General features: G+C 45.3%; 1 protein-coding gene across 2 annotated transcripts in view; it reads right to left on the bottom strand.

Moving 5' to 3' along the window:
- LOC126266758 (atrial natriuretic peptide receptor 1-like) overlaps positions 1-13,419 on the bottom strand; it is a 1,377,759-nt gene that overhangs the window by 323,535 nt on the left and 1,040,805 nt on the right. For both annotated transcript variants that reach the window (XM_049971275.1, XM_049971274.1), the window contains exon 10: positions 2,311-2,382. In XM_049971275.1, coding sequence (XP_049827232.1) covers positions 2,311-2,382 — 72 coding nt within the window. The remainder of the gene's footprint in view (positions 1-2,310; positions 2,383-13,419) is intronic.

The raw sequence follows: 13,419 nt of genomic DNA on the forward strand, positions 1-13,419 counted from the left end.
ATTAATTGACATTTAATCGTAGTAAATATTACTATCTGCAACACGTTCTTGATGAAAACTCCATGTGCCGTTGTTGGAAGAAGGCGTACTTTTAGAACAAGCGAGTTATAATACGAAAATAATTAAATAAGAAAATTTTTAACCACTAATATAATTTTTCCAGCCATTTTGTCACAACAAACCAGACCAATATACATACGTTCTCTAGAGATTCATCGTGCTGGCACTTAAAAGGGGGGGGGGGGGGGGCACCCCTCTCAGATGTAGTGATAAGATGGCCCACTGGATAGCCATCAGTGAGTGAACACAGAAAACAGGAAGAAGGTGCACTGGACTGCGGATAAAAAGAAGTAAAATATAAACAGTGAATGGTCCAAAATGAACGTGTGCAAGATTGAGCGACTTTGAATGAAAGCGTTGTGATCATGTTGTCAAGGTTTTGGACTGCTAAACGGGAAAGCCGTGTTCAAACCTCCCTTGTGCACTTTCTCTTTTTTTCTTCACAAATTTGTGACTGTTCGTCCTATCTCTGACGTGTCTCTTCTCCTCCCATAGTCTTGGCAACTGCCATACTACACGCAGGCTACAGAATATGAGTGATATGAGAATATATCACCGTCGCAAGTAAATGTGGTGAATAGTGAGGTTCTCTGCCTCGTTATGACTGGGTGTTGTGTGATGTTCTTAGGTTAGTTAGGTTTAAGTAGTTCTAAGTTCTAGTGGACTGATGACCAAGTCCCACAGTGCTCAGAGCCATTTGAACCATTTTTTGAATAGTGAGGACAGGCGTGAAGCCTCGTAGACCTCTCACAGAAGAACAACAAATAAGCGGCTGTAAACTATATTACAACGCCAAAACTTCCAAAACGGAACGCAAGGGTCATAACACGTGGTATTCTTGTAGAACAACTCGGAGGTACGTACGTCTGGAGGTCCCATTGTTACACGTCGCTGTCGCAAACGAGCGTTACACCACAATACAGATAGAAATTTGAATACAATGAAGACACGTCAATGATTTGACGGAAAGCTCAAAATTTTGTGAAAAAAAAGTGGGGCCTAATGGAGATTCGGACCCGGAGACGGGCTGCCCAATGGGCCATCTTATCACTAGAGCTCAGGGAGGTGCAATGGAGAGTTTCCCCTGTTAGAAACAGCACACATTCGCAAAGTGTAGGTTATAGCATAGCACCCGCCAAATATGGGCTTCAAATGGACACAGTGCATTGTATAGCAAGTTCTGTTGGTGACACAAGGTTCGTGCTTCTTCTTGGTTCCACTTTTCGTGGCACGTTGCCGCAGTATCGCAGAACGTATTTTGGGTTTCACCAGACGAAACACCTCAAAGTGAAACAGCAGCAAGTGACGCCACAAAACTGGTACAGCGTCACGTCAGTGTTAGCTAACTGCTGCCCTGTAACGACGGCTTTATCCGTTCCCTTTCGACGTGAACACTGGCGTAGCCCTCTGACGCCATACTAATAACAGTAGCTTCTGACGTCCATTACCTTAGTTAGGCTTACTTAGAGCAGGCTTGCTATTAATTCTGTCGCGTCGGGAGAACGTGGGGACGGTGTGGAGACCACGCTAGCCTCGGGTCGGCCCTAAGACTTGACGCCTGCCTTCCGTGGTTGTCATAATTTCGTTACCAGCTTGGGTAAGCGCTGCGTTCTGTTCGGCCGCTTGCAACGAATGTGCAGAATTCTCGAGCTAGCTATTCTCTTACTAAAAAGTTGTTCTCCGAATGCATTCGAAGTTAATATCATTTCCTTTGTTTCTTACGCTAGTAAGGCAGTTACTCGGTCCGGTAACATCTAGTCGCTCCGCTTCCTTCATCTTATGGGCTACCATTTTCTCTCCCCCTCTCTTTAATACATTTGCAATTCAAATATATATCTACTGTCAGTAATAATCCGACACTATGGACTAGTGACTCTTAACAATGGAAAGGTTGTGTTGACGAACGTATCCAAATACTCTAAAATTCTACGAATTTCTTTTTTTTCCGTAGCCGTTTCACCTTTGCCATACGACACGTTTTAGCAGAATTATCTGCAATACAACAATAAGTCGGACGCTGCCACCGCCACGATGATAGGACAATTTCTCTGCAGGTAAAAAATTACTTACATTCGTGTAGGAAACGCATCAAAAGTTATGAATAGACAACCAGCCAACATTCACTAATGTGGTCAAGAATTATAAACAGAAAAACAATCTGGTTGTCTTAGAGGTTAAATATTATTATGACAAACTGGTATTTCCCAAGCAAAATTCAAATTCTGCTAGATGTGATTGTTGTGGACTAACCTTATAAAACGCAGTCTGGACAAATATTTGACGATTTGTCTCTCCAATGCTCATATTGTCTTCGGAGAGTGTCTGCAAAAAGAAACAAAAGAGTACCAATTAGTTGTTTGCTTAAAACATACGTAATCGCACACATTAGTGACACAATTCACCGCATTGTTGCACAGAAAACTCTGTAATTATTTTATGAGCAAAAGTAATATCCAGCCTAGTCATAGCTTTGGGCTCAACTTATTAATATAACATCCAGATATTTTTAAAGAAAGATTGATCCAAAAACCAACTATTTGTAAGTGAATAGTTTTAGAGTAACAAAGCGTTGAATACGAAATCTGTCGCGTAACGAGACAGATGCATAGGTTTGTTCATTGGATCTATACTTGTTTTGGTGGACGAAACATTTTAATGAAGGAAAATTTTAGTTTGAGTGTAGTAAATTACTAAATGCGAAACGTAACATCTGCCAATTTGCAGTTCTTAAGCGACGAGTTTCAGTGGACCTGCTGGTGACAGGCAAACCCGCGATTAAGATGGCGTTCACCAAATGCCAAGTCTGCATCACTATGTAATACAGTGATGGTCGACTGGAACACACTTTATGTCGACTGGAAATTTCAGCCTTAACTGTGCGGTTCGTTGATTCACTTTCTGCAGCATTAAAACCTTGTAACAACCTTCTACGTTGCCATCAATTTCAAACATTCCAAGGCATAAAAAAGTATCTGAATTTATAATATAGCAAGACTACCATGCACCACACTGAGACACTTCATTCAGTTCTGTAAAATGCAACAAGGTTTTTTGAGTAATGATTATTATAACAAAATTAGACTTAAAAACAGTTTTTGTTTTTATTGTCATAATGTAATCTTCGTTTCTCTACATTGATGGGTTATGCAGGATCCCCTGTATATCAATGTATATTGATAGCTTATTATCTGTGGTTAAATGGTGTTCCCCACCAAATTACTGTAACATCATTTTATCTCATATTACAAGCTATAAGTATCAGAGGATCTACATAAACCAACAATGTCGAAAGAAGCTAAAATAATATTATTAACATTGAAAATTATTTCAGGCTTAATTTCATTTAATGAAACATTTCTACATTCTAAGTATCTGAGTAAAGAGTACCCATTGAAGATGGTACAAATGTGCCGACACATGTTTGGGTTTGTATGACAATACTGTTTCCGTTGTTTGCATAACCCAAAATACTACATCGGCGCTGCAGTCTGTTTAGCCACTTGAAAGTTGGCAGTCACATAGTTGTGGCACTCTCGTGATGAATGTTCACATAGGATGAGAAGGGGACCTTGCTGTCTTCCATCACCTCTCAGTAGCGAATGTTACGTAAATACACTCCTGGAAATGGAAAAAAGAACACATTGACACCGGTGTGTCAGACCCACCACACTTGCTCCGGACACTGCGAGAGGGCTTTACAAGCAATGATCACACGCACGGCACAGCGGACACACCAGGAACCGCGGTGTTGGCCGTCGAATGGCGCTAGCTGCGCAGCATTTGTGCACCGCCGCCGTCAGTGTCAGCCAGTTTGCCGTGGCATACGGAGCTCCATCGCAGTCTTTAACACTGGTAGCATGCCGCGACAGCGTGGACGTGAACCGTATGAGCAGTTGACGGACTTTGAGCGAGGGCGTATAGTGGGAATGCGGGAGGCCGGGTGGACGTACCGCCGAATTGCTCAACACGTGGGGCGTGAGGTCTCCACAGTATATCGATGTTGTCGGCAGTGGTCGGCGGAAGGTGCACGTGCCCGTCGACCTGCGACCGGACCGCAGCGACGGAAGGATGCACGCCAAGACCGTAGGATCCTACGCAGTGCCGTAGGGGACCGCACCGCCACTTCCCAGAAAATTAGGGACACTGTTGCTCCTGGGGTATCGGCGAGGACCATTCGCAACCGTCTACATGAAGCTGGGCTACGGTCCCGCACACCGTTAGGCCGTCTTCCGCTCACGCCCCAACATCGTGCAGCCCGCCTCCAGTGGTGTCGCGACAGGCGTGAATGGAGGGACGAATGGAGACGTGTCGTCTTCAGCGATGAGAGTCGCTTCTGCCTTGGTGCCAATGATGGTCGTATGCGTGTTTGGCGCCATGCAGGTGAGCGCCACAATCAGGCCTGCATACGACCGAGGCACACAGGGCCAACACCCGGCATCATGGTGTGGGGAGCGATCTCCTACACTGACCGTACACCTCTGGTGATCGTCGAGGGGACACTGAATAGTGCACGGTACATCCAAACCGTCATTGAGCCCATCGTTCTACCATTCCTAGACCGACAAGGGAACTTGCTGTTCCAACAGGACTATGCACGTCCGCATGTATCCCGTGCCACCCAACGTGCTCTAGAAGGTGTAAGTCAACTACCCTGGCCAGCAAGATCTCCGGATCTGTCCCCCATTGAGCATGTTTGGGACTGGATGAAGCGTCGTCTCACGCGGTCTGCACGTCCAGCACGAACGCTGGTCCAACTGAGGCGCCAGGTGGAAATGGCATGGCAAGCCGTTCCACAGGACTACATCCAGCATCTCTACGATCGTCTCCATGGGAGAATAGCAGCCTGCATTGCTGCGAAAGGTGGATATACACTGTACTAGTGCCGACATTGTGCATGCTCTGTTGCCTGTGTCTATGTGCCTGTGGTTCTGTCAGTGTGATCATGTGATGTATCTGACCCCAGGAATGTGTCAATAAAGTTTCCCCTTCCTGGGACAATGCATTCACGGTGTTCTTATTTCAATTTCCAGGAGTGTATATTCCCGATCATATACAACTGTCCATCTGTATGCTCGCCTAGAGCAGACAGACAACACTTACTGCCAGCAAAACAGTGTAGTATCTTATCGCTTCCGAATTACGTAGGAATAGTTTGAGGAACGCTACATTGACATGATGGTATGTGCGTCTTCTCTCTTCAAGTGCTCTAACCTCTAACCTGTTGAATACAACTGGGAAAAACTGAGTCATATCTGCATCTCTTCGATCCTACTCGAAACGAAGTTCACGCTGTTGGAAGGGCTCATTTACATAACACATTTTTGGCTCCCTGGTAGAATATTACTTTCACATGTTAACCTAGGATAATGAACATTAAACTCTTGCTGAGTAGTGGGAGAAAGGCGATAAATGGAAAAAAATCATTTTATTTATATCTTTGGGAAAAATTATTTCGTGGTCACTGTTATGTCAGAGCCACCACAGAGTTTTGCATCCTGATGGATGCAGTACCTGGAAACTGACGGGAAAATGGTGGAGGTGTGGAGTCCCACAACCAGCTTTTGTCACGAAAAAAAGGAAGTCAGGATAGACTTGGTGTTAGTGACTTGTTTTAATGTATTCATTCTAGACTGAAGTGTCGCCAGATGCGCCAGACCACTGTTAGGTACGTTATCACTGATGTTTGTAGAGTATTTTAGGAAGTTATTTCTGCCTAACACAGTGGCAATAACATTATTTGAAAAATATATTGTGGTTTTAGTTCACTGATCAATGCTTTGATTGATAAATTGAATTCATGTGACAGTGTGGTTATTTGTTACCATTTTTTTGTTACATCTGTGTGTTAGGTATAACTTTTGCAGTCGGGTTCAGACTGACTTCCAAGTGAGCTGGCTATAAACAGCTCAGAACCGGATAACAGTGCAATGTTAACTCGTTTTCTTCTCGGTCGTTGGGTATCGGAGGGGGCGCGGGTGGAAAAGGTTGGTAAAACCCGACATCTCGGCTGCGCTGCTGGCCTTGTGTGTTGTACAGGTGGGAGCGGAATATGCACCAGGTGGCATGCAAGTGGATGAGCATGGCTGAGCAGAGAGTGGAGGGAAGAGGAGATGGTTATTGCTTTGTTTTCTGTCTGGCTGTTTGGACCAAAGTTTGAATTTGGTTTAAACTAATTTCCCAATTAACTACAGACTCCAAACTTTAAACATAACTCATAGCTGTATGACGTCAAACTTTAAACAGAGCTCATAACTGGATGAAAAGGCAATATTAATTAAATCACTGCAACACATGAAATGCATAACTGATGCATGATTAGTTCACCTCCTTACTTACTAATTGATATATGAAAAGTTCATCACTTTACTATTACTTATTGCATTAGTCCCACAATTTTCGTTTTAAATTTTACAAGTATTTTCATAGCTCATTTACAGTCACAAATTTGCAAATCTATGTGTATCGAGTTGGTCTGTATGGTGCTAGCACACACATATTATTTTGTATTTTTGTCTCTTTTTAAAAATGTGCTATATTAAAATTTCACATTTATTTAAAAATTATTTTCGATAGCTTTACCTAGTATGCAGTTCTTAAATCTTCGTGTGAGGCTGGAAAAAACTTTTACTTTGTGTTTCGTTGTTTTATGAGAGGCTCCCGTAATCGAAAAACTTACTAAATGTAGGTACACCTTAATCGTACGAGATGTGTGAGGAAAGTAATGAGACTGACTTCTCACCTGCAATTTTTTTTATTTTTCCAAACAACAATACTGTCCGCTTCAGAGTAGTTCAAAAAATGGTTCAAATGGCTCTGAGCACTATGGGACTTAACGTCTGAGATCATCAGTCCCCTAGAACTTAGAACTACTTAAACCTAACTAACCTAATGACATCGCAGACATCCATCTCCGAGGCAGGATTCGAACCTGCGACCGTAGCGGTCGCGCGGTTCAGACTGTAGCGCCTAGAACCGCTCGGCCACCCCGGCCGGGGGAGTAGTTCCTTCCGGCAGCTATACCGTGGCGAAGTCGCTTTTCCCAGTCTCGGTAACAGCGCCAAAAGGCTTCAACTGGCAGGGCCTTTAACATGTCGGTCTTATTCTTTTGAATCTTCTGCAGAGTCCGAAAATGATGTACTTTTGACAATCTTCAATTCTGCGAAACGAAAGGAGTCACAAGGACTCAGGTCAGATGAATAGGGGGGCTGTGGAAAAACAGAGATGCCTTTTGAAATTAAAAATTCCGTGATGGAAGTGGCTGCGTGACATGGGGCTTTGTCATGATGCGCCATGCACTTCTCTTCAATGTCCTGAGTCTTTCAAGGACAACTTTGTAAAACACATGGTTGGCCGTTTGTCTTGGAGGAACAAATTCTTTGTGCACGCAAGCATTCGACGTTTTCATTGGTTTTTGAAGCTAGAGGTCTCTCTTGACCTTCCAGAACTGATTTGCACCAATTGTGAGAAATGTCTCCCATAGACTTGTTTCAATTTACCAAAAGTCACACTCGCAGATTCCCCAAGTTTAACTCAAAAATTGATAGCATAACGCTAATATAAATTGCGCTGTTCCATTCACTGATGGCGCTCACAAAAAATCACGTGAAGGCTGTACGGAGCTGAAACTCGGACTGAGCGTCTGGAACAGATGAACATTCCTGTCTCCTCAAGTAGAACAACACAGTGTCGCCACATCGATCGCGGGTCTCACAGTCTCATTGCTCTTCTTTCACACCACATAGGGCGCGAGATATGAGTGTCATACTTGTAACTTAAATTTTCTAGGTTGTTTTTCATTTGAGGCTCCTGGGTGCAGTATTTCACCCGAACAAAATTACAAAACAAACATAAGCTTACTGAATCACTAGGGTTTTAATTAAATTGAAGCCTCACTTTTTAAGAAACTAAGACGGCACAAGATTTGGATGCCGTTTGAGCTATCACGGTTCAGGAGGGCTCCGTAATTATTTTGGCCACTCGTGATGTCCATCCCAGAACGCATGCGCCTCACCGGACAGAAACGTGAAACTGGATAGGCGTAGTTAATTCCTTTATTGATAAGTATAGTTACATATTTTCTAAGCTCTATCGTGTATAAAACGTCTGTCTTTGCTTTGTTCGCTTCCACTTAAAAACATTATGCTGTTTGACAGTAGTTCCACTTCCTCAGAGCCCATAGATATTTTCCTGAAATATTTTACAGATGTGGTCAACAAACCATACTAATTGTGCAGTTCCACTGGTACTTTACAGCAATTAATCGGCTACTAAGCCTGTAAGTAGGCTGTTTAGGTTTTTATGTTGGTAACTCCACGTAGCGCTCTGTATGGAAATCACTGGCTGTGCTGTGTACAGTCTGTCGTTGGTTGGCATTATTGGAATATTAACTATTGTAGTGTTGGGCAGTTGGATTTGAACAGCGCGGAGCGTTGTGCAGTTGGAGGTGAGTCGCCAGCAGTGGTGGATGTGGGGAGAGAGATGGCAGAGTTTTGAGAGCGGACGATCTGGACGTGTGTCCGTCAGAAAAAGGAAATTTGTAAGACTGGATGTCATGGACTGATATATATACAATGACTTTTCAACACTATTAAGGTGACTACATTGCTTGTCTCTATCAAAGTCTTTCAGTTGGTAACTATTTCTATCAGTAGTCAGTGCCATCAGTAGTTAGAATCTTTCATTTAGCTGGCAGTATTGGCGCTCGCTGTATTACATAGCTCGAGTAACGAAGATTTTTGTGAGTTACGTGATTCATGAGAAGTATAGGTTATTGTTAGTCAGGGTCATTCTTGTGTAGGGATTATTGAAAGTCAGATTGCGTTGCGCTAAAAAAATATTGTGTCAGTTTAGTGATGATCAGAATAAGTAAAGAGAGAAATGTCTGAGTACCTTCAGTTTTGCTCAGCTGTTTGAAAATCAAATAACGTAAGACGCTGATCAGCACTGACATTTATAAATTTTTCTAAGGGTCGTTACAATCCTAACACGCGTAACTCACGAGGAGACTGGTATCATACTGTAGAACGGTGGAAGCGGAAGGTGGTTACAAATCTTTGTTTTTATGTTTTGGTGGAGATGAGGACTACTGTTCACGAACAACAAATCATCCACCAGGTTTTTGCGTCACTTTCCAGATATTACTTCAATGTCTTACAGTGTGTGAGAACAACAGACTGCTCATAGAAATGCCTTTATCAGGTATGAAGGAAAATTCGGAAGCTTATAACTCCATGTCTGCACTTATTCTGCAGCTATCCATACAACACGAATACTGTGTTACGATTCACAAGAATTCATAACGTTCATCGACGCTACACTGACGAACAGTAAACACCTACGGCCCTTTAGGGGAAAATAAACGGCAAGCAAAAAATGGTTCAAATGGCTCTAAGCACTATGGGACTTAACATCTGATGCCATCAGTCCCGTAGAACTAAGAACTACTTAGACCTAACTAACCTAAAGACACCACACACATCCATGCCCGAGGCAGGATTCGAACCTGCGACTGTAGCAGGGGCGCGGTTCCGGAGTGAAGCCCCTAGAACAGCTCGGCCGTAGCGACCAGCAAATGTCAAACCAAATGGACAAGAACTTACACACGTCCGGCATTATTCTCGATAATCATCAATGAATATGGGATGTGATTCCCATTATATGGACAGGTGTATCGGGAAAGGTTACTTAATTTTAATAGTTTATATGAGTACCGTCTTTGACATTTTACGTGTGTACATTGTACATCTCAGCAATAACCACGTATTTCGCAATGATTAACATCTCATTATCGAGCAAACATTAACGTGCTACCGTGTTCACGATGTTTCCCAGCGCCTGTGTGTCTCTTTTTTTTGGAGCAGCTTTGCAAACGCGCCACAGAGCGCTTATTGGCTGCGAGCCTTTCGCCATGGATTACTTTCATAAACAACGGTAACGAGTGGGTCCCAAGAAGCAATATGCGGACTGCCGTAATTCACGCAGATGACGTCTACCGTGCCGCGGCGCGCTCAGCAGGTCGTTCGGCGAACAAATCACGAGCGCCAGAGAGGAACGTGTCAAGGCGCGGGATCAGGGTAACGCGTTATGCCCTCCTGCCACACGCGACGCCGCGGTCCTAAACACAGCCAGCGGCTGTCAATCGCTGCGCGAAGCAGTTCCTCTGAAGTCACGGTATTAGCTTGCGGTAGATTCTAGGATAAGTGGTGCTGCTACCACCTGCAACAGTCTCGCAACTAATTATAGAGTAACGTTAAGAGGTACGAAAATCGTATTTCGTAGGATTACACGGTAGATCCAAAATTTGTCTCTTACTTAAGAGAGGAAACTAGACTCAATAGCTAGTTGGCGTTCTACACGTTACAACAACACTCATTTACTTCTCGTTACGTCAACATTTTGGAGTAGAAGAACATGATCAGCCTGTAAATGCATGCTTCTAACTGAATATAATCGTTCTACCGACGCCCCACGTGTTTAATTTCTAGATATGCAACCGATTCTTCGGATTTACTGCACACATTATCCACGTAAGAGGAATTTGGTTACCGTCAGGCCCTGTCAAAAAAAAAAGCCGCCAGTCGGATGAAATTTGGGTTTGTGATTGATCGTTTTTGCTATGAATGTTTTTTAAGATCAATAAACTATCTCTGGTGTGATATTTGGGATGCAGAAGATCCGTAAATCCCAAAATATCAGGCGGGTCTGCGTCTGGTGGAAAAAAGGTGGCGTATCCTTTGTGAGAAAGTAGCCATGAATAAGGACGGGCACGTCAAAGTAACTGGAGCTGCACTGTCCAGTCCCACACATAGTCAAAGGCTAGGTGCACTTTCGAACGTACCCGACGAAGGGCAAGGTAGGTCACTGCAGCGCAGCAAAGGAAATACTTCGCAACATAGTGGGTGCGCATATTGAGAAGCAGATTAGCCATTGTTACGAAGTCTTTCCTTGTCGATCCAGTACGCTGTTCTTCCTTGGCAAGATATCGCTGAACTCATGAATCTTAGTTCAGAGTAAGAAGCTGATGACGAAAAGGATATGCTGCTATTATTATACACTGAGCGCCAAAGAATCTACACTCCTGGAAATTGAAATAAGAACACCGTGAATTCATTGTCCCAGGAAGGGGAAACTTTATTGACATATTCCTGGGGTCAGACACATCACATGATCACACTGACAGAACCACAGGCACATAGTCAAAGGCAACAGAGCATGCACAATGTCGGCACTAGTACAGTGTATATCCACCTTTCGCAGCAATGCAGGCTGCTATTCTCCCATGGAGACGATCGTAGAGATGCTGGATGTAGTCCTGTGGAACGGCTTGCCATGTCATTTCCACCTGGCGCCTCAGTTGGACCAGCGTTCGTGCTGGACGTGCGGACCGCGTGAGACGACGCTTCATCCAGTCCCAAACATGCTCAATGGGGGACAGTTCCGGAGATCTTGCTGGCCAGGCTAGTTGACTTACACCTTCTAGAGCACGTTGGGATACATGCGGACGTGCATTGTCCTGTTGGAACAGCAAGTTCCCATGCCGGTCTAGGAATGGTAGAACGATGGGTTCGATGACGGTTTGGATGTACCGTGCACTATTCAGTGTCCCCTCGACGATCACCAGACGTGTACGGCCAGTGTAGGAGATCGCTCCCCACACCATGATGCCGGGTGTTGGCCCTGTGTGCCTCGGTCGTAAGCAGTCCTGATTGTGGCGCTCACGTGCACGGCGCCAAACACGCATTCGACCATCATTGGCACCAAGGCAGAAGCGACTCTCGTCGCTGAAGCTGACACGTCTCCATTCGTCCCTCCATTCACGCCTGTCGCGATACCACTGGAGGCGGGCTGCACGATGTTGGGGCGTGAGCGGAAGACGGCCTAACGGTGTGCGGGACCGTAGCCCAGCTTCATGGAGACGGTTGCGAATGGTCCCCGCCGATACCCCAGGAGCAACAGTGTCCCTAATTTGCTGGGAAGTGGCGGTGCGGTCCCCTACGGCACTGCGTAGGAGCCTACGGTCTTGGCGTGCATCCGTGCGTCGCTGCGGTCCGGTCCCAGGTCGACGGGCACGTGCACCTTCCGCCGACCTCTGGCGACAACATCGATGTACTGTGGAGACCTCACGCCCCACGTGTTGAGCAATTCGGCGGTACGTCCACCCGGCCTCCCGCATGCCCACTATACGCCCTCGCTCAAAGTCCGTCAACTGCACATACGGTTCACGTCCACGCTGTCGCGGCATGCTACCAGTGTTAAAGACTGCGATGGAGCTCCGTATGCCACGGCAAACTGGCTGACACTGACGGCGGCGGTGCACAAATGCTGCGCAGCTAGCGCCATTCGACGGCCAACACCGCGGTTCCTGGTGTGTCCGCTGTGCCGTGCGTGTGATCATTGCTTGTAAAGCCCTCTCGCAGTGTCCGGAGCAAGTATGGTGGGTCTGACACACCGGTGTCAATGTGTTCTTTTTTCCATTTCCAGGAGTGTAATATAGGCAAGCGTATTCAAGTGCAGAGATACGTCAACAGGCAAAATACGGCGCTGCGGTCGGCAACGCCTATATAAGACAATTCGGCGCAGTTTTTAACATCGGTTACTGATGCTAAAATGGCAGGTTATCAATATTTGATTGAATTCGAAAGTGGTGTTATAGGCGGTGCACGAGCGATGGGTTACACCATGTCCAAGGTAGCGATGAAGTGGGGATTTTGCCGTACGACCATTTCACGAGTGTACCGTGAATATCACGAATCCGGTAAAACATCAAATCTCCCACGTCGGTGCGGCCGCAGAAGGATCGTGCGAAACGGGGTCAAAGGCATCTGAAGAAAATCGTTCAACGTGACAGAAGTGCAACCGTTCGACAAATTGCTACAGATTTCAATGTTGGGCCATCAACAAGTGTGAGTGTGCCGACCATTCAACGAAAAAACTCCGATATGGGCTTTCGGAGCCGAAGGCCCGCTCGTGTAGCCTTGATGACTGCACGACACAAAGCTTTACGCCTCGCCTGTGCCCGTCAACACCGACATTGGACTGTTGATGACTGGAAACATGTTGCATGGCAGGAGTTTGGAGTGATACGGGACCCGTGTTACGTCTAGACACGACTCTGACAACTGACACGTACGTAAGCATCGTTTCTGACCACCTGCATCCATTCGTGTCCACTTTGCATTCCGACGACTTGGGCAATTCCAGCAGGACAATGCGACATCCCACACATCTGGAACTGCTACAGAGTGGCTTCAGCAACAGTCTTCTGAGTTGAAACACTTGCGCTGGCCACCGATTTCCACAGACATGAATATTATTGAGCATATCTGGGATGGCTTGCTACGTGCTGTTCGGAAGAGTTCT

Source organism: Schistocerca gregaria, chromosome 4, assembly GCF_023897955.1.
Source record: "Schistocerca gregaria isolate iqSchGreg1 chromosome 4, iqSchGreg1.2, whole genome shotgun sequence".
Taxonomy (NCBI): Eukaryota; Metazoa; Arthropoda; class Insecta; order Orthoptera; family Acrididae; genus Schistocerca; species Schistocerca gregaria.